General features: G+C 33.8%; 1 protein-coding gene across 7 annotated transcripts in view; it reads left to right on the top strand.

Annotated features, from left to right (window-relative positions):
- Window positions 1–20,679, top strand: part of Lrrc49 (leucine rich repeat containing 49) — a 161,982-nt gene that overhangs the window by 122,578 nt on the left and 18,725 nt on the right. For 6 of the 7 annotated variants that reach the window (XM_005316744.5, XM_005316743.5, XM_078049357.1 and 3 more), the window contains 3 exons: window positions 14,630–14,867; window positions 16,005–16,190; window positions 19,361–19,470. In XM_005316744.5, the coding sequence (XP_005316801.1) occupies window positions 14,630–14,867; window positions 16,005–16,190; window positions 19,361–19,470 (534 nt within the window). The remainder of the gene's footprint in view (window positions 1–14,629; window positions 14,868–16,004; window positions 16,191–19,360; window positions 19,471–20,679) is intronic. The other variant, XM_078049356.1, reaches the window with a different exon arrangement.

Raw genomic sequence — 20,679 nt, 5'->3', positions numbered from 1 at the left:
AAAAAGGGATTTCATTAAAACTCAATATTGAGCAGTCTGAGTGCCTTAGACTTAGAAATTTGGGGTACATTAAACCAAGAAGAAAGACAAAATTGGAGCCAATCTACTAGCAGTAGCAGTAGCATTAGCACAGAAGGAGGGAAAGTGCTGAGAAATACAAAGGATAGACTTAGTGTGGAAAATCCTGAGATCTGAGGGGCAGTCTGCCCTAGGCTGATCCAGAGACTATACTGCACATTATACTGGTACATGAAAGATGCCTCATTGTTGAGATGGGCAAAAGGTGCGACTTATGCAGTCCAGGGGGAGAAACAAAGAATGTCCACGCACTTCTGTCCTAGTCAATGCTTTATTCACTCAAATCACCAAATGCAATTTCACTCCATAGGTTCTTTATCAAGAAAATGACAATTCTTAATGCTAGGCACTGAAATAGACAATCAATTCACAGCAAACAATTCTAGATTAATTCTAAGCACTGCAAACACACTTAATCATGACAAACTAATGACAGATGTTCCCTTAGCAAGTTCAACTATCAGATCAAAAGTCTCAAGCCTTAGGCTTTAAGTCCAGCAGATGCACGCTCACTCAGACTGAGATGATCTGGTCAGGAACCAAGGCAGGCTTCTCCTGGGGTGGAGCTTATGGCAGTTGAGGAGAGGGTAGTAGGGGGAAATTACGGCTCTCACCAGGGTCAAGATGTGGCTGTAGGAAAATGCAGAGGATTAGCAAACGCTGATAAATCATAGAAATTGAAATTAAAGAAATAATACAAAAGATGCAATGCAAAAAGTTAGTTTTTTGAAAGCATAAACAAAATTAATATACCTTTAGCCAAACTAACCAAGAGAAAGAGGGAGAAATTCACATTATTAAATATTACCACAGACACTACTAAAATGGAAGCTAACCTGCAATAATAGGGTTTGAAGGAAGAATAGAAGTTCAGTGGATTAGACAAAAGGGAATGAAGGGAAAGGAAGGATATAGGAAAAAGAAAGAGTGGAATGAATCTAATGTAACTTTCCTAAGTACATATATCAGTATGGCACAGTGACTCCCACCATCATGTACATCCACAAAAAATTAATTTTGAAAAAAATTTAAAAAATAATTATGGGTAAATGGCAGAGAGATCATTAGAGGGAAGGGAACAGGGGGTAGTGAAAGAGAAGGGGAAGGAGAGGTATTGGGTTCTAATTAGAATTCGATATATTCCCTGCTTATATAATTGTATCAAAATGGATTCTACTGTCATGAATAACTAAAAATAACCAATAAAATAAAATATAAAAATATGATGGTCATGTTTTCTAGGCTAGATTTAAGGAATTGAAGTGTAGGTTTGTCAACAGATTGAGAGAAAATTTTATATTCCTATAACTGAAAAATCTAAATGACGTTGAACATGAAAATATGAAATGAGAGGATTTATAATGAATGGGAATATTGGAAATTTATGGTCACAGTGAGTTGGTTTTTTGGTTTGTTTGTTTTTGTTTTGTTTTTTTTCAATTCTGGGGATTGAATTTAGGGGGCATTGAGCTACAATCCCAAACCCCTTTTTAATTTTTCACTTTGAGACAGGGTCTAAGGATGACCTCAAACTTGGGATCCTCCTTCCTTAGCCCCTTGAGTTTCCTAGGGGGGATATATATATAAAATGTAATTACATTTTATATATATATATGTAATTTTTTTTTTGGCTTGGAGAGCAATGGTTATTGGAGATTGAGGGATTGAACTCGGGGGCACTCAACTGCTGAGCCACATCCCCAGCCCTGTTTTAGAGATAGGGTCTCACTGAGTTACTTAGCTCCTCGCTTTGCTGAGACTGGCTTTGAACTCATGATTCTCCTGCCTCAGCCTCTGAGCTCCTGGGATTACAGATGTGCACCACTGCACCCAGCCTGGGTTTTTGATGTTGAAAATTTTAAAGGTAGAATATATCTAAACAATAACATTAAGAACAACATGGTGGGGGCTGGGTATGTGGCTCAAGAGGTAGCGCGCTCGCCTGGCATGCGTGGGGCCCCAGGTTCAATCCTCAGCACCACGTACAAACAAAGATGTTGTGTGCGCCGAAAACTAAAAAATAAATATTAAAAAAATTCTCTCTCTCTCTCTCTCTCTCTCTCTCTCTCTCTCTCTCTCTTTAAAAAAAAAAAGAACAACATGGTGGCCTTGGAAGTAGGTTATTGGAACAGTAAAAGTAAAGATCACTACAGGAGAGATCAACTGAAACACCCTTTATTGTAGACTGAAGTTAGTGATGGTATAACTGGGTGTAGAAACAGAACCCCAAATATTTAACAAATAATCATCTCCATCTCCTATTGTCTACCATGTATCCTTTGCTCTTGTTCAGGGATGTTCACTATTCAGGTTTTACCAGTGTTGACAGCTACAGTAAGTGCAGGAGTGTCTTTTTTATTAAATGGCTCTTCTATCTGGAAAAACTGTCACTGATAGGTGGATTTCAGACTACTAATGTTTCTTTCTTGACATTTGAACTTTTAGCTTTTGGCCAAAACTTATGTGACTCTCTAAAATGACATAAAATTACAAAGTGTTCATTTTTATGGTCTCAAAAATAAACAATCAAGAGAAAGATGAAATATATATTAGTGAAAATCCTTGTGCCTTTTAGTTATTGCCAAATTTTTCAGAATTTTTATTGGGAATTCCACAAAGTCAGAGGCTTTTACTCAAGAAGCATAGAGGAAGAATTTGAGAAAGTTTGAAAAAGTGATGTATAGGTTCAGTAGAAAGGAAGTAAAAAAGTATAGGGGAACTCAAGCTTGGAAGGGCATCTGATTGGTACCTTCTTGACCAGAGGTAAGGAGAAGAAGAGATATCTCCCTGGCAAAAAAAAAAAAAAAAAGAAAAGAAAAGAAAAGAAAAACCACCTATGTCATCATATTCTTCACCTTTTTCCAAGCCCAAACTTTGTCTTTTCCTTCTCCCTTAGAAGAAGAAATAGAAAGCTCACATAGAATGTTTGAATAAAAATGACAAAGGGAGGAAAAGAAATGAACTTATCTTTATTATTTAAGTAGCAAAGAATCCTTATTAAAGGGATCTACAATTTCTGGCAAAAGATTTATTTCAATAAATATAAATTCAAAGTGCCATGGCAACACTATTACACACTCTTGGTCTGACTCCTTTTTAATGACCTAAGAACTAGTAATTCAAGACATTTATACATGAAGGTGGAAAAATAAAACTTTAGGGATAGATACTAAATAATTGATACAGACTTTAAAGCAAGATCAGTTATTTATAACTTGTGGTAGTTGTAGACTTTTCTTCAGTTTAATTGTGGTTATCTAAGTCCTATAAAATCTCTTAAATTCAAGCTCCAAACTTTTATATGTATCTCAGCCAGGGACTTTTAACCAAAATATCTATGTTGGTTTTTAAATATTAAGTCATTTTACTTGACTTCCCAATAGCATTTAACATAGGTGACTGTTCATTGTTGAGACTCTTTTCTTCATCTTTCTTGATACCATATTCAACTGATTTTCCTTTTATCTTTGTGGCTACTCACTTTTAAATTTTTTTTTAGTTGTTGATGGACCTTTATTTAATTAATTTACTTATTTATATGTGGTGCTGAGAATTGAACCCAGTACCTCACACATGCTCAGCAAGTGCTGTACCACTGAGCTACCACCCCACCCCGGCTACTTGTTTTTTAAAGGTTTATTTTACTGACTCCTTTTCTATCAAGTCTTTAAATTTATTTGATGCTATTTTTTAATTTATGAGATTTAGATGTAACACTTTTGCTATAATAGATGAAGATTCAGCTCAGCTCTTTTTCCTCCCCAAACTATATATCTATAGTTCATTTACTTGTAACTTTCATAATATATAATTAAATCTCTATTTTTTGTTCCCTATAAGTCCACTACTCTTCTTTTACTTCTCCTCTCTCTTTGTACATTACAACTTCTATTGCTATTATTTTTCTAATTTCACTCGTGCTTTCCTCTGTTGTCTTTTTAACAGTATGGAGTTTAATTTTCAAATATTTCTACTATTTGTGAATGTTCCATATTTCTGCAATTACTGTATTCTAGTTTTATTCCATTGTGGTCAGAGAACATATTTTTATTAGTTTAATCCTTTTAAAATTTACTTAGACTTATTTTGTGGCTTGACACATGGTCTGTCCTGGAGAAAATTTCATGTACTAAGAAGATTGTACATTTTCTTATTGGATAATGTTAATGTATGTCCGTTAGATTTACTTAGTTCCTGGTGTTCTTCAAGTCCTCTTTTTATGTTGATCTTCTGTCCGTTGTTGAAAGTAGGGTAGTAAAGTCTTTAACTTTTGTTATAGAAATATTTCTCCCTTCATTTCTCTCTGGTTTTGTTTCCTATAATTTAAGGATCAGGTATGTATGATTGTAGTTGCTATACCTTCCTTATGGATTGACCCTTTTTTCAATAAAAAAATGGTTTTTAGAAAAATTTTTAAATACAATCTATTTTATATGATGTCAGTGGCCACCACAGCTCTCTTTTAGCTGCTATTTGCATGAAATATTTACTTCCAACCTTTCAATTTTAACATATTTATTTATTTAATCTTGTAGACAACTTATATTTAGATCTTTTTAAAACCTGTACTCTGCTAATCTCTGATTTTTAATTAGAAAATTTAATCTTATCAAGTCTTAATAGTCAAGGACTTATTTATACAATTTTCCTATTTGTTGTTTTTTGGTCTGTTCTTCAATTTCTGTATAACTTTCTTCATTTATATTTAATTTTTTGTGTACTCTTTTTATTCCCTTCTCATTTGTCTCATTGTATTTTTGTAAATTTTTTTCTTACTTGTTACCAAGGAGATTACAGTTAGCCTCTTACAACAATCTAATTTCAATTAATACCAATTTAGTTGAAGTCATTTATAAAAACTTTGCTTCTGGATATATCCTCCCCTTTATGTTGTTATCTTTATAATTACATCTTTAAGTGTATGTTTATTGACATGCATTTAAAATTTTTATATGCATTTGCCTTTTAAATCATAAAGAAAAAAGAGGAATTATCAACCAAAGATACAGTAATACTGGCCTTAATATTTATATAAATAATTATACTTCCTGATTTTTAAAAAATTTCTTCATATGACTTTCATTTACTATCAAGTGTCCTTTAAATTTGGCCTGAAGGACTCCTTTAACATTTCTTATAGAATAGGTCTCCAGGTATGAACTTGCTCAGCTTTTGTTTATCAGAAAGTATCTTTTTTTCTTTCTTATTTTCAAAGTTCAGTTTTGTCAAATATAAAACTCTAGGTTAACTTTTTTTTTCATTCAGCACTTCAAATATATCTTCCTACTGCCTATAGCCTTCATGATCTCTAATGAGAAATCATTTAATACTTATTGAGGATCTCTTGGGTATAATAAGTCACCTCTCTCACTGCTTCAAGATTTTCTCTTCATCTTATATTTCAACAGTTTTATTATAGTGTGTCTTGGTGTGCATCTTATTTGTTTGTTTGTTTGTTCTTTTTTTGCTTTTTTTTATTGGTTGTTCACAACATTACAAAGCTCTTGACATATCATATTTCATACATCAGATTGAAGTGGGTTATGAACTCCCAATTTTACCCCAAATGCAGATTGCAGAATCACGTCGGTTACACATCCACAATTTTACATAATGCCCAATTAGTAATTGTTGTATTCTGCTACCTTTCCTATCCCCTACTATCCCCCTCCCCTCCCCTCCCATCTTCTCTCTCTACCCCATCTACTGTAATTCATTACTCTCCTTGTTTATTTTCCCATTCCCCTCACAACCTCTTATATGTAATTTTGTATAGCAATGAGGGTCTCCCTCCATTTCCATGCAATTTCCCTTTTCTCTCCCTTTCTCTCCCATCTCATGTCTCTGTTTAATGTTAGTCTTTTCTTCCTGCTCTTCCTCCTTGCTCTGTTCATATTTGCTCTCATTATATCAAAGAAGACATTTGGTATTTGTTTTTTAGGGATTGACTACCTTCACTAAGCATAATCTGCTCTAGTGCCATCCATTTCCCTGCAAATTCTATGATTTTGTCATTTTTTATTGCTGCATAGTACTCCATTGTGTATAGTTGCCACATTTTTTTTATCCATTCATCTATTGAAGGGCATCTGGGTTGGTTCCACAGTCTAGCTATTGTGAATTGTGCTGCTATGAACATCGATATGGCAGCATCCCTGTAGCATGCTCTTTTAAGGTCTTCAGGGAATAGTCCGAGAAGGGCAATAGCTGGGTCAAATGGTGGTTCCATTCCCAGCTTTCCCAGGAATCTCCAAACTGCTTTCCAAATTGGCCGCACCAATTTGCAGTCCCACCAGCAATGTACAAGAGTACCCTTTTCTCCACATCCTCGCCAGCACTTGTTGTTGTTTGACTTCATAGTGGCTGCCAATCTTACTGGAGTGAGATGGTATCTTAGGGTGGTTTTGATTTGCATTTCTCTGACTGCTAGAGATGGTGAGCATTTTTTCATGTACTTGTTGATTGATTGTATATCCTCCTCTGAGAAGTGTCTGTTCAGGTCCTTAGCCCATTTGTTGATTGGGTTATTTGTTATCTTATTGTCTAATTTTTTAAGTTCTTTGTATACTCTGGATATTAGGGCTCTATCTGAAGTGTGAGGAGTAAAAATTTGTTCCCAGGATGTAGGCTCCCTATTTACCTCTCTTATTGTTTCTCTTGCTGAGAAAAAACTTTTTAGTTTAAGTATATTTGATAAAGGGGCTAAAAGCATGCAATGGAGGAAGGATAGCATCTTCAACAAATGGTGTTGGGAAAACTGGAAATCCATATGCAACAAAATGAAACTGAATCCCTTCCTCTCGCCATGCACAAAAGTTAACTCTAAATGGATCAAGGAGCTTGATATCAAATCAGAGACTCTGGTCTGATAGAAGAAAAAGTTGGCTCCGATCTACATATTGTGGGGTCGGGCTCCAAATTCCTTAATAGGACACCCATAGCAGAAGAGTTAATAACAAGAATCAACAATTGGTGTGGATCTCTTTGAGTTTTTCCTAGTTGGGACTCATTGAGCCTCTTGAATGTGTTGGTATATGTCTTTCACCAAATTTGGGAAGTTTTCTAGCCAGTATTTCTTCTTCAAATATTCTTTCTGCCCTTTTCTTTCACTTCTGACCTTCCTGAACTTCCCTTATGTTTGTGCTGGTTATCCCACAGTTGTTTAGATTTCTGTTTACTTATAGTTGTTCTTTTGTCCTCCCAGCTTCTCAATTTCAATTGTTTTACCTTTAAGTTCACTGATTCTTTTCTTTTTCTTTTTTACCTGCTCAAATCTGCTGTTGAATCTCTCTAGAAAGCTTTTCATTTCAATAAGCACCTACAAATCTATAGCCTTCTGCAGGGCCAGGGTCTTCTCGGGTCTTTTCTGGGCATGTGTCCAGCACTAGTCATGCAAGTTGCCTTCTAGATACCCTGAGATACTTAGGGGCAAAACCTTAATCCTCCCCAATATCTCCTTTCAGCCTGCCTATTGCTTGCTCCAACTTTTATCCCTTGCTCCATGTGGCAGCAGCTAATTCATTTTACCTTTAAACGCTTCTGAAAAAATGCTACCCAGAAGCCACCTCAACCCTAAGGAAGCCTCAATGCAAGTAAAAAAAGGCAAGCCCTTCAGCTATCCTTCAGGGAACCACCAGAAATGTGAAAACATTCTGTATTGCTTCCTCTGTTAACCATATGCCTGCACCAGGAATGTAGGATGTCATCTTCATGGACACCACCAAGCAGGAAAGGCAATATGGTAGCAAGGTATGTTAAAATGCCCCAGAACTGTCTTATTGAAATTGAGCAGGTTTTTTTTTCTTCATTAAATATTGCCCCTGGTTATTGTAATTTCTGTACTTCAGAATTCTGAAAAAAAACAAAGTTGATTTGGAAAGTTTTGCTAGGATATTTGTTGTTATTGTGGAGGGATGGAGTTTGGAGTTCCCTACTATACTATATCTGCACCCTTTTTAGGATTCTAATATTTCTATATTCCATGAGCTATACTTTTACATTTCAAGATTAATTTCACTTATATCTATCCTATAATCATTAAACTTTGTCAATTGGTAGCATTTAAAAAATGAAAAGTCATTAATAGATTTTAAGTTTCTGTGTTGTATCTATTTTTTACTGCATAGTTAAGCAGTATACTATGAATATATCTTTTCTTTTCTACTTCCTAAATCATTTAGTGAAAAATGTGTAAAGTTCAAATGACCTCTATATTACACTTCAAAAGTTGCCCCAACACTTGTCCTTTTTTAGTTTGCTTTATATTTGAGCTGTGGCTTTCTTACAAAGATTGTTTTATTTTGGAGTTTCTGATTATCTTTTTTCAAAAAATTGAAAAATAAATTTACTACCTGTACTCTCCTAGTTTCTTTTTTATTTGTTCTTTTTAGATATACATGACAGTAGAGTGTACTTTGACATATTATACATACATATACAAATATACATATGATTTATTCTAATTAGGTTCCCATTCTTGCAGTTGTATATGATGTGGAATTTTACCGGTTATGTAGTCATATATGAACATAGAAAAGTTATGTCTGATTCATTCTTCTGTCTTTCCTATTCCCATCCCCACTCCCTTTCCTTCATTCCCCTTCATCCAATCCAATGAACTTCTTTCTCCAAGCACCTTACTGTGTTTTAGCATCCACATATCAGAAAGAACATTCAGCTTTGGGTTTTCTTATTTGGCTGTTGAATGGAATCTACTCTTCTTGAAGTCTGTTGTTTCCTTTTGGATCATTCTTTATAGTTTATTATTTTATAACATATTATTAGAAACTGTTGACATTTTTTCTGGTATTATTTTTTTTCTCATGTTCTCAAGTACCTCTGTTCTTTCGTAGAACAGAAATGGTAGAGTTCCTCAGATTTTGGACCCTTCCTGGGCTTTCTTATTATTCTCTGATTTTCCCCAAAGTTATATACTCCTTTGACTTCTTCAATTAATTAACTAATCTTCAATTAATGCCCCTGTGCCTCCCATCCTCTATCATATTCACTCTTCTTCCTTTTCCACAGTTCATTCAAGCAGTTTGACTGCTGTCTTTGTTCTTATCTCCATTTCATATTCAAGGCCATCAGTTTTTTCCCCTCTTCGTCATTTACTAGTCTTTATGTTCCAGCTCTCATAAATTTGCTGAAATCTCCTGCTACCTCCCCTGATGTGCTTCTTGTGAATTTATATCTTTTCAATTACTTCCCCATTCTTTAATAGGTTTTTAAACACATTTGTTGTGTCAATCTGCTCTTTTATATAGAAGTGCAAAGTAAAGAGTTTTAAATGTTAGAAGTTATACATTTTCTGTAAGTCTTTAAAAATTTAATTAAAATTTATCTTTTGAAGATGGTGCGAGCCGAGCCTTACTCTTTTTGAGGGTGGAAGACTACTCTAGAGAGCCACGAAGTCTCTTCCTTAGTGTTTCAATTTGTTTTTTAATACTGCATGAAATTTTCCATTTTAAGTAATCATTTGTAGTCTCTGGTGTTTTGTAATGCCAAAGAAGTGGCTAATTCTTGTGTTACAGTGTCTGTGACCTTTGGCTTATGGGTGTGTAACTAAATGCCTGGCAACAAATGTCCATGAAAACATTATAGACACATTAAGGGAAGAAATTCTTTAAAACTTTGCTATATCCCATTAATGATTTCACTGTTCACTGTACTTTGGACAGCTCTACAGTGAAATGACAGATGGCAGGTTTCTTTTGCCTGGCAGAAATTGGAAAATACTGGTGTAATGTTTTCTTTGCTTACATTGGATGTGTGCAGTGAAACTGGTTTATTTTTGGTCATTTCCTGTCTATGAACACTGGTATTTTAGCCAACACTACTATAATAAAATATAATGCATAAAATGAATTTCCACACCTATGAATGTTGTAATAGAAATTCATAAAATAAGTTATTATAGGAATCAGCACCACTTATTCACTAGGAAAAGAATCTTCCGAAAGATTTTAAGTATTTCTTTTCTAGCCTGTTATAAAAAGCCTAAAGGTTAAAAAAAAATACTAAATCTCTGAAATGCTGTCTTTTTTTCCATCTAGACATTTAGTAGTATGTTTTACATTTAGCCTGCCTTTCGGGAACTCATTACTTCATTGCTTTAAGTTAAGCATCCTGTCTTTTCTTAGGGTCATCCACTAATTGAGAAGAAATACAGTATTTTTCTAATTCATTCTTATATAAAGATCAAGTCAAATAGATGAACATTTGGACTTGAAATTAACCACTAAAAATCTTGAAGGTTATTCCTATTTGATGTCTCACTGTCAGCTATATTTTACATATGAAGAAACTGAAACTCAATGAAATTGAAAAGCCTAACCCTCAAATCATCTAAAATTTGAATGAAGGCCTGATTTTCTTGCCAGTGCCATTTCTACTAACTGTATCATTTTTTTTTCTGTTATACTAGTTGACACTATTGCACTTGTATTCTTACAGTGCAGTAGTGTCAACTAGCTTCTCTCTGCTCTATCAGCCACACAGTTGATCAACTTATCTATCTGAGGTGGATCCTTGAAGGTCCATTTCATCTTATTTCCTTTGTCTTTGTATTCCCAGCACCAGTACTTAGATCCATGCATGGTGCTTTGAAGTTGCTTAAAAACATGCATTGAAAGGTCTTTTTACATTTTTATTTTAAAACATTTTCTGTTCCTGAACCCTACAAGATAAAATCAGACTTTTCAACTTTATCTCCAGCTACTACTCGCCTGTATATTTCAGCATTCTAGTCCCGTGTTTCAGTGTTCTAGCCATACTTAAATTGTGCTTACATGAATATGTTACATATAATCAGACTTCTGTGTCTTTCTTCATTATGCCCCTCTCCTCCTACTTCTGATGAAATTCTACTATTCATCACTCAAGAATCAGTTTAAATGCTACTTCCTTTTGAAACCTGATTTCTCCCCTCTAGAAGAATTAGTCGTTTCTTACTATATTTCTATAGCATATGGTTTAAATATTCATTATATGACAATAAGCACATTATATTACACATAATATATATATATATTTCTCTTCCTTTTCATCCCCCATCCAGAATGGGAGCTCCTTGAGAGCAAATATATCTTGATTTATTTTTAAATCTCCAAGGCCTAGCACAATATCTGACACATAATAAGCTCTCCACAAAAACCTATTGATTTAATGAAATGTTGAGGTCATTTCAATTGAGAAATTATGTCTCCTGTGCTTATTGGGTTGATTGCAGGGTAGGATTAGGGAATTTATATTTCTGGAACCACAGCCCAATAAAAGTGAGCAGTAAGTTTAATATATCCAAAAATTTGCACATGATCTCTATACTGATTGCCCTTATCAATAGACATAATTTAGTGGCCTATGCCAGAATTCTTAGCACAATGTCTTGTATATAGTGAACATCTTCAGATGTTCAATAAATTAATGAGTGAATGAATTAATATATATATATATATATATATATATATATATGACTAAAAAGATATCTACTGTACATACAAGGAAAACTGGATGGACAATCTCCAACATAAAAACATTGTTTAAAAACTTACTAAGTTTTATTTGTTTGTTTGTTTAGTTTTGTTTCTAAGCTGAGGATTGACATGTTAGACATCTCTTATGATAGACACATAGTGTGCTCTACTTCTGAGCTACATCCCCAACCATCTAAGTCTTCTAGGGAAATCAGGACATACCTCCCAAGAGGAGCAGATTTATTAATATTGGTCAGGGTTTGAGGCTAAAGTCTAAGACTTAACACAGAAAATAACTGAAATGGGTTAACAGATGCTACATGTCCTATTGAGAAGGATGAGTTAGTCTGTAGCCCAGCATATTTATATTTGTTTTTGCCAAATATCCATGTGAGATCTATATAAGTTGGAGAAAACTTTCTTCTGCTTTTATTACCATATTACTGTTTTGATGATTGTAGACAATTTTTATTTCACTTCTTTCTCAGCAGTTTCTTTGGTCATTGTTTACACAAAATAACTAATCCCTTTCTAATGATAGACTTTTTATTTTGGAGTCTCTTTTTAAAAAATTTTACTCACACAAACAAAGAAAATAAAGACATTTTCAAACATATAAGACATCACTTCCCAAAGGACTTATTCATATTTTTTATATAACTATAGTGAACCATCATTTTCCCATTAAAACTAAACTTCTTTTGCTGGTTAAGCTTCTTTTGCTGTGGTCATAAGGCGTCCCTATGCCAATTAGTTTTTTCTCCCCTTCACCTTCTTTCTTCATTATATGTCTTTGCCAAACCTGAGACAACCTTCTTGCTAATGTTACTCTTTTTCTGGGCCTATATCACTGATTTTACCCCATTTTTGAAACCATAGCGAGGTGGTAGGAACATCCTTCTTAAAATTCAATAGATTCTTATGAAGTTTTTCTCACTTTATTAATTCATTATAGAAATATATATCAAGAAAATATTGCTAGGAACGGTGGTTGGCTCTACCATAGCAAATGTGGCAAAATTTAAGCCTTCAAGGATCACAATGTTTAGTAAGAGAAATAGACAACAGATAATTGCAATGCAGTGCAGTAAGTGCTACAGTAAGAGTATGCACTCTTCATCAAGTCTTCTTTATTTTAGTGGCAGTGAAATGCTCAAACTGCCATCCTTTGTCCTATTCCAGTAATGCTTATACGCTCTACCTAGCTCCATGTATTACCCAAAGTACAATAAATGGAACTGATCCTTATCTTATTTTTGTGCTATCAGCCTTTACCTTTCTAAGACTATCATCTGAGACTCTTCATATACTGCTGCTCATTGAATGTTTGGATATTATCTCTCTTCAGCCTTAAGTCTGGTAGAAATTAAGCCTTTTCATATTTTCTTGGTTGCATATTCACTTAGAATATACTGACATTACTACTTTGGTTGTTACTGAATAAACAAACATGTAAAAGGTTAAGTAGTACAGTCAATATAAGTATGATAAATCAATAGAGTAATAATGGTTTGTCAGTCTTATTTCCCAACATGAGCATTATAAAAATGTTGATGATCTTTAATAATACATTAATATACTATAAATTATTACTAAGCTTCAGAGTCACCAAAGTTAAAAATATTTATATATGGTCTTTAGCTTCAATGAATTCATTCTGTAAGAAGAGGCAAAATTGTAAACATATATACAATGTGAGAATTGACATATTGGAAGAGTGTGCAGCACAAAGGAAAACAACACACAGGCTAGTAAATAGTGCCTGAAAGCAAAAATGACAGAATGAAAACATATACAACAAAAGCCAAGCAGTAAGCTGGGTGCAGTGGCACATGCATGTAATCCCAGTGGCTGGGGAGGCTGAGGCAGGAGGATTGAGAGTTCAAAGCCAGCCTTAGCAAAAGCGAGTTGCTAAACAACTCAGTGATACCCTGTCTTTAAATAAAATACAAAATAGGGCTGGGGATGTGGCTCAGTGGTTGAGTGCCCCTGAGTTCAATCCCTGGTATCTACCACCCCATAAAAAAAGCCAAGCAGTGTTTAAATTTTGAGGTTGAGTAAATACTTACATCTCTTTTTTTTAATCGCTTTTATTTTTTAAATACATGACAGCAGAATGCATCACAATTCTTATTACACATATAGGACAGAGTTTTTCATATCTCTGTATATAAAGTATGTTCACACCAATTCATGTCTTCATACATGTACTTTGGATAATGATATCCATCACATTCCATCATCGTTTACATCTCTATTCACAAAATTTTGAGTTGGATCAAGGTATTTTACTTATTCCTTAGCTATTATCATTTAGGTAGCCTTTTAAAGATAATGTAGCTTCTAATTTGGAAATACTAACAATTACCATGTTCAGTAAAGTATATGAAGAGATTATGGAATTTCAAAACACATGAGGAGTTCAAAAATAAAAAGTCAAAGATACTACTTAATCTAGCATATAAGAAGTAAACTAATAGCTATTATGTTTTCCAACATGTTTATGTATTATGTCATTTTTATTATAAAAATAATATTTTGTAAAAGACATTTTTTCTACCCTGATAGTTTCATAGATTAGACAAACCTGTTTGTATTGACATGAAAAAAAGATTCATGACATATTAAAGATATATTAAATGCACCTTGTGTGGTGGTACAGGCCTGTAATCCCAGCTGTGCAGGAGGCTGAGGCAGGAGAATCATCAAGTTCAAGGCCAACCTGGGCAATTTAGTAAGGTCTTTTCTCAAAATTAAAAAAAAAAAAATCTGGTGATATAGCTGATTGGTAGAGTACTCTGAGTTCAATCCTCACAATCACGTGTATACATACACAAAAATATAATAAATGATTCTTTCATTAATATAACTAATTTGGGTTTGTTCATAATATTTCTATTTTAATTAAAATATATGATTAGAATAATATAAATCTTCCACATAGTCTATTGAAAATTAATTACAGAATTGAAAAAATGAATATAATATCAAAGGAGCTTTTCCAATGTGGCTTTGTTTTCTTTTATTTGGTTTGCACGATAAGACTTTCACTTAAAATTATGCTTTGGTTTTTCCAGGTCTCTAGACTCAGGACTCAACAATGCTTTATTAGGTTTATCTGTCACAGACACATACCTTGTTGAAGTGGATGGGGATACACTTTCCCTGTATGGTTCAGGAGCACTAGAATCTCTGGATCGAAATTGGAGTGTCCAAACAGCAGGAATGGTCACGACAGTCTCCTTCACATTCATAGAGTTTGACGAAATTGTCCAAGTGCTCCCCAAATTGAAGATGAAGTTTCCTAATTCTCTGGTAAACATTTCCCTTTGGTAATATCTTTGAATTATTCTTAATCATGACTTGTATGTTCAAGCCGAAGGTCTGTTTTAACTTTTATTTATGCAGGAAGGGAGACTAAGCTTTTGTGTTGATTTTCTGGTGCTAGGATTTAAATTAGTAGTCATAAATGATCTTGTATTAGAGATTTCATCTCTGAAAATGAGCCTTTATGTAGTATGAAAGACCAACAATTTTATTCAAATTATTTTTCTATTTTATAAAGCATTCAATAAAATTGCATAGCCTTATTATGTATCCAGGTATTGTATCTGGCACTGATGAGACAATACTAGGTATGTATTATGTAAATTATACAGTAATTTATATTTACAATAGTCCTCTAAAAACATTGAAAACAAATTTAGTAGCATATTAAAGTTGCTTTGAGAAATTAGACTTCCCAATTATGATTTTATTATATTATTTATTATTAAGCATTTTCAGAACCTGTAATTTTTATAATGAGTTTCCTCTTGAGTTTTATGAATATTATTTTTCTCTCTTTGCTGATTGATTTCCTCACTTGCCCTTTTGTACCTTACTTCCTCCTTCTTAAATAAGACAGGTAGAGGTGCAGACAGTATGTTAGAAAAGAGCCTCCGAATTCACAAAACACTTGCATTAATATTTCAGTTGTAGAGATTTGATTTTTCTATAACCAACTTAACCAGCATACACTGTATTTGACAAGATACAAGTAATAGTGATTAAAACTAATTCTTAGAAGTTTTGTAAACCTTATAAAGTTCTGAATTTTTTCTTTCCAATTTTTCTTTTGTTTAATTTCAATATAAAATCTATAATGTAACATCTGAAAGAGTCCAAATTTTTTCATGTTTATATAACTGTTAAGAATTCTAGCTTGTTAATAAATGAGGATATCCTTTGCAGAAGGAATCATCCAGAATTAAATACTGGATGAATTCCATCAATGATGTAATAGTGGGATTAAAGTTATGTAATCCAGTTGATTTAATGTAATTGAAGACATATTTGCTAAGCCTGAAGCTTGTGGATTTAGTTAGGAAATGATCAGTGAAGCTTTAATGTTAATATTTTAAGATGGTTAAATTCAGTATTCAGATTTTTTTGTGTGTTTTATTATTACAGCACCTTAAATTTAAGGAAACAAATCTTATAATGCTGCAGCAATTTAATGCACTAGCCCAACTTCGTCGTATTGACCAGTTGACAATTGATCCTCAAGGAAATCCAGTTGTCAATTTTACACTATGGAAATACTATGTACTATTTAGGCTAAGCCATTTTAGTATGCAGAAAATAAATGGAACAGAGGTAAGTAAAGGACTATGCAAACTGCAGAATAAAAATGTTCCCTTTGGGGATAATAATGATTAAAAATGGTTAAGAATCTAGGTAATCATGATAGAACTTTTGAAACATATATTGTTTTAATTTTTACATTTGAAATGTCAGAAATCTAAAACTCTACCCTAATATTCTAAAGCACTAGACAAAATTTTAAAATAAAATAGTAATAAGTTCATGGTGAATAGTTTCCAATTTGAAACAATACCTTTATTTTATTCATTTATTTTTATGTGGTGCTGAGGATTAAACCTCGCATGTGCCAGGTGAGTGCTCTACCTCTGAACTATAACACCAGCCCCATAATATGCACTTTTACTGTTGTTAGTAAATACTCAGATAAAAAGTTGGTAGGAGTGACCGTTTGGGGTTGGTTTATTTGTTTCTTATGTTTTGTTTTGTTTTGGTAGCAGAGATTGAACCCAGGGGCACTTAACCACTGTGCCACATTCTCTCTCTCTCTCTCTCTCTCTATATATATATATATATATATATATATATATGTATGTTATTTAGAGACAGAGTCTCACTGAGTTGCTTAGAGATCTTGTAAAGACTAACAGTTTTAAACAAAAAAAATTGTAAATCTTCAACAGGTAATGTGATCTTTGTATTTTCAAAGTGCTTTTCACACTGCCTGGCATACAAGAAGGAATGAGGAAGTGAAACTTAAATGTCAGTTAATAAAGTAGAGGAAGGGAAGAATAAAATGGGGACAGAGGGAGAGAATAACTGTATGAATGTGAGAGGAAAAAATAAAGTGTAAGCAACCATCTAGACTGCTTTGTTAATAGTTGTAACAGCTACCTGTATCATAACTATATTGGATAACTCAGACCTGAATCTGAATAGTTGGAAAATTATTAATGAAAAATTATTTTTAGATTAATTCTGCTGTCACGGGTAATCTCCTAGCTACTCAATGACCGTGTTCTCTTTAATTATTAATTTGGAAGAAAAAAGAAGCTATTCCTCTGCATCTACTGAGTTTAAATAATTATTCAAAAGAACTAAGAGCCTTTCATATGTGTTGGTCATATTAGAATACCTCTCAAAATTCAGAAAACTTCCTTACTATAAAATGAACTGTAGTCAAATTTGCTGGCACAATAACTATATTTCCTTACAACTGATAGACTACAGCTAAGTCCAGCCTAGACTCCAAAAGTCTAGCATATTATTAGGAAAATAGAGATCTCTCTGTTGATGTAAAAACAACCATATGAAATCTACGTCAACCATGGTAGGTCCATGACCACAGTATCAGCCATCTATAGAAGATGTCAGGCAAATCTGGAACCTTCACATGACCTTTCTTCAGCCAGCTCTCAAGAGATTTTGTTCAGTCTTGTGTATGCTTCTGGAACCTTCAGTACTTCCCCAAAGAGAAATCATGAGTCCCTGGTGGGCCCAGGTAAATAGTCCCAAAGGTTTCAGAAATTAGTCCGAACTGAAATAGAATGGTTATTTAGTTATTGGTAGGCAATTCTCATTAATGACCAAACTGTTACCCCAATTAACCCTTCATAGGAATTTGCTCAGATATGGATCATTACTACAGGAATAAGCATTCTTATGAAGCTTTTAAATTAAAAGGGATAGTATAATTATATAAAGTAGAGAAGAATTTCTAGAACGGATATTGTAATTCCAGTAGCTTGGGAGGCTGAGGCAGGAGGATCGTAAGTACAAAGCCAGTCTTAGCAATTTAGTGAGACTCGAAGCAACTTAGCAAGACTCTGTCTCAAAATAAAAAAAAAATTAAAAAGGGGGCTGGGGATGTTAAGCTACTCAGGGTTCAATCCCTGTACCAGGAAAAAAAAATCCAATATAATTTACTCTGATTTAAATTTTTGAAAATGTCAGTTCCAGGAATATTTGATACTTTATTAAAACATGTAATAATATAATTCTTGATATTATATAATAATATACACGGCATTTCTACTTCTCTTTGTATAAGAGAGAATGATATTACTTGAGGTAGAATTAATTATGAGCATCAAGAAAAGATGGAGTAGTGGCCTACATTGGCCACTAGGTGACTATATTGGACCAAATAACTTAGTTGTCAGCTAAAGGCAGAACTTGAGGCACCAGGTAAGAAAGTCATTCTGTACTCATTTATATGTATATGAACTATGGGTTTATTTTTCAGAAGATGCCTGTGTAGTATTACTTTAACAGCTAATGTTAGGACTAAATTCTTTAAAGATCCAAAATTTAACTATACCAGGGATTCTCAACCTGAGTTTCATTGACATTTCAGGCTAGATAATTCTTTATTGTATGGACTATCCTATGTGTTATAAAATGTTTAGAAACAGCCCTGGTCACTACACTCTGTAGCACCCCTCCACCAGTTCTGATAACCAAAAATGTCTCCAGGTAATGCCAAATGTTCCTTAGGGAGCACAATGGCCACTGAATGAGACTCATGAATTATATAGTGCAAACAAACTGACACTGTTTAAAATGCAAACAACCCTATTTTATATTAAATAAAACAATAAAAATTAACTCAAGTCTTGCTTTCAGCTTTTAGTACTATCTTGGTTGACCCAGGAGTGAACCCTCACAGGATCTACTTGTGACATGCTATTCTTTTTCTGGAGAAAGGCTGATGTGAATTTAGAATGAATAGCAGCATCTTTGCTAATCCTGTGAGAATTCCATCTCTCAAAGAAGGAACCAAATTATCCTTATAGGAAGGAGCAAGCTATAAACAACAGCACAGCTTCCCCTTGACACATTATTAAAATAAATCTCTTCCATTGACACATGGGAATATTCCCATTAAATCATTCTAATTTAGGAAGCTATAGGATTTCTGGGGAAATTTTTCATTAAGAATTTAAGACTTCTCAGGCATAATTCTGAGGAAACACACCTTCTAATTCAGAGTTAACTTATCATCCTCCAATCAACTTCTATAAGCCCACATTTGAATATCTTCACCTTAATTAGGTTCAAGGAAGAAAGAAAAATATCAATGAAAACTCCTCTCCCTATAGTTCAGGGGAATGTGCTTTCCTGGGCTAAAAGAAAATATTTAATCTAAATATTTCTTTGGAATTATATTGTATCCAAATAAGAAACAGTGTCATTTTGGACATCTCTCTGTTTTTTCTCTTCAGGTGACACAGAATGACATGATAATGGCTGAAAGGCTCTTTGGAATCCTAGCACATGTAGCATCTTCTGAGTTACCTCAGTACCGTATGATTTCAATTCTGGGTGATGCCAGGTAACCTTTTATTTTCACAGTTTTTATAGGTTACTGTCGTACTAGAAAGAAATTCCACCTACCTCTTAACTGTTCCATTTATGCATCCTACAAACATGTATCCTAGACTTACTTTGTGGCTGGCCTCATTCAAAGTATGGGAGATATAAAGACAAATAAGACAAAGTCCTCGTTCTTGTGTGGCTTACAGTCTAACAAATTAAAGATACACAACAACATAAAATCTTTCAATATAGAAGAGACTAACCATGTTTTGGAACAACATTGGGAAAACAAGTAACCTTTTATCTAGTTCATAAGAAAATAACTAGGAGTTTTCAAGGTATGGCATATAAGGGAAAGAAATCTATAAAAGTACAAAGAATTGTAAATAGTTCAATGTAATTGGAGGATGGAATGATTATGCATAAGATATGAAGCTAGAAAAATTGACTATGATCTGAGAACCTTTCAATCCATACAAAACAAAAAAGGAAAGTTATTCTTTGTAATTAAGCACAACAATCATGTTTTTAAGTTTATATCTAGAAAGACAGAGGTTGAGAATGAAAAACAATCAGGAGGATGGCTTATAGTTTAGTTGAGAGATTATGAAGAGCCAAACTGAGGAAGTGAGAATGGAGAAGAGGATTATGTGAAAAACATTTAGGTTTGCCTGACAGAACACTGACCTACAGGACATAATATGGTAGGGAGAAGAATAGTCAAGGATGATATATCAGCCACAATTCAATTGCAGATAATAGAAGTCACTCTGGCTAGCATATGCAGGAAACTTGATACACAGGAATTAGATATCTACAAAATCTTTAGAAAAGTTGAGGAAGCAGTCTCTAGATTGGGCCTCCAGATTATTCCCAGAATGATACCATAGAAGCAGCCCACCAAGAAAGCTGCCACCTTGCTGTAATCATGGATAATAGGAGATTGTTGTTACAGCTGAGTCCCACTATCACACCATTTTCATTCACTGTATTGGGGATTGGAAAGTTGCTTGCCCCTTCCCCAAAACCTGGCTCCAGAGCTATGTTGCCCCGCTATAATTCACATCAACAAAATGAATACCTTGTATGTTACCCCAGCTTCTCCACCTAGCCCAGTTCTGAATTTAAATCTAACTTAAGTGTATCTGATTGATCTGTTTATTCCATCTAGAACCCCATAGAACCATTCTGTGTGTGTGGGGGGGACTAAGGGACTTATTGAATT

The sequence above is a fragment of the Ictidomys tridecemlineatus genome, chromosome 5, assembly GCF_052094955.1.
Source record: "Ictidomys tridecemlineatus isolate mIctTri1 chromosome 5, mIctTri1.hap1, whole genome shotgun sequence".
NCBI lineage: Eukaryota > Metazoa > Chordata > Mammalia > Rodentia > Sciuridae > Ictidomys > Ictidomys tridecemlineatus.
This window is presented reverse-complemented; position numbering and strand designations above follow the sequence as displayed.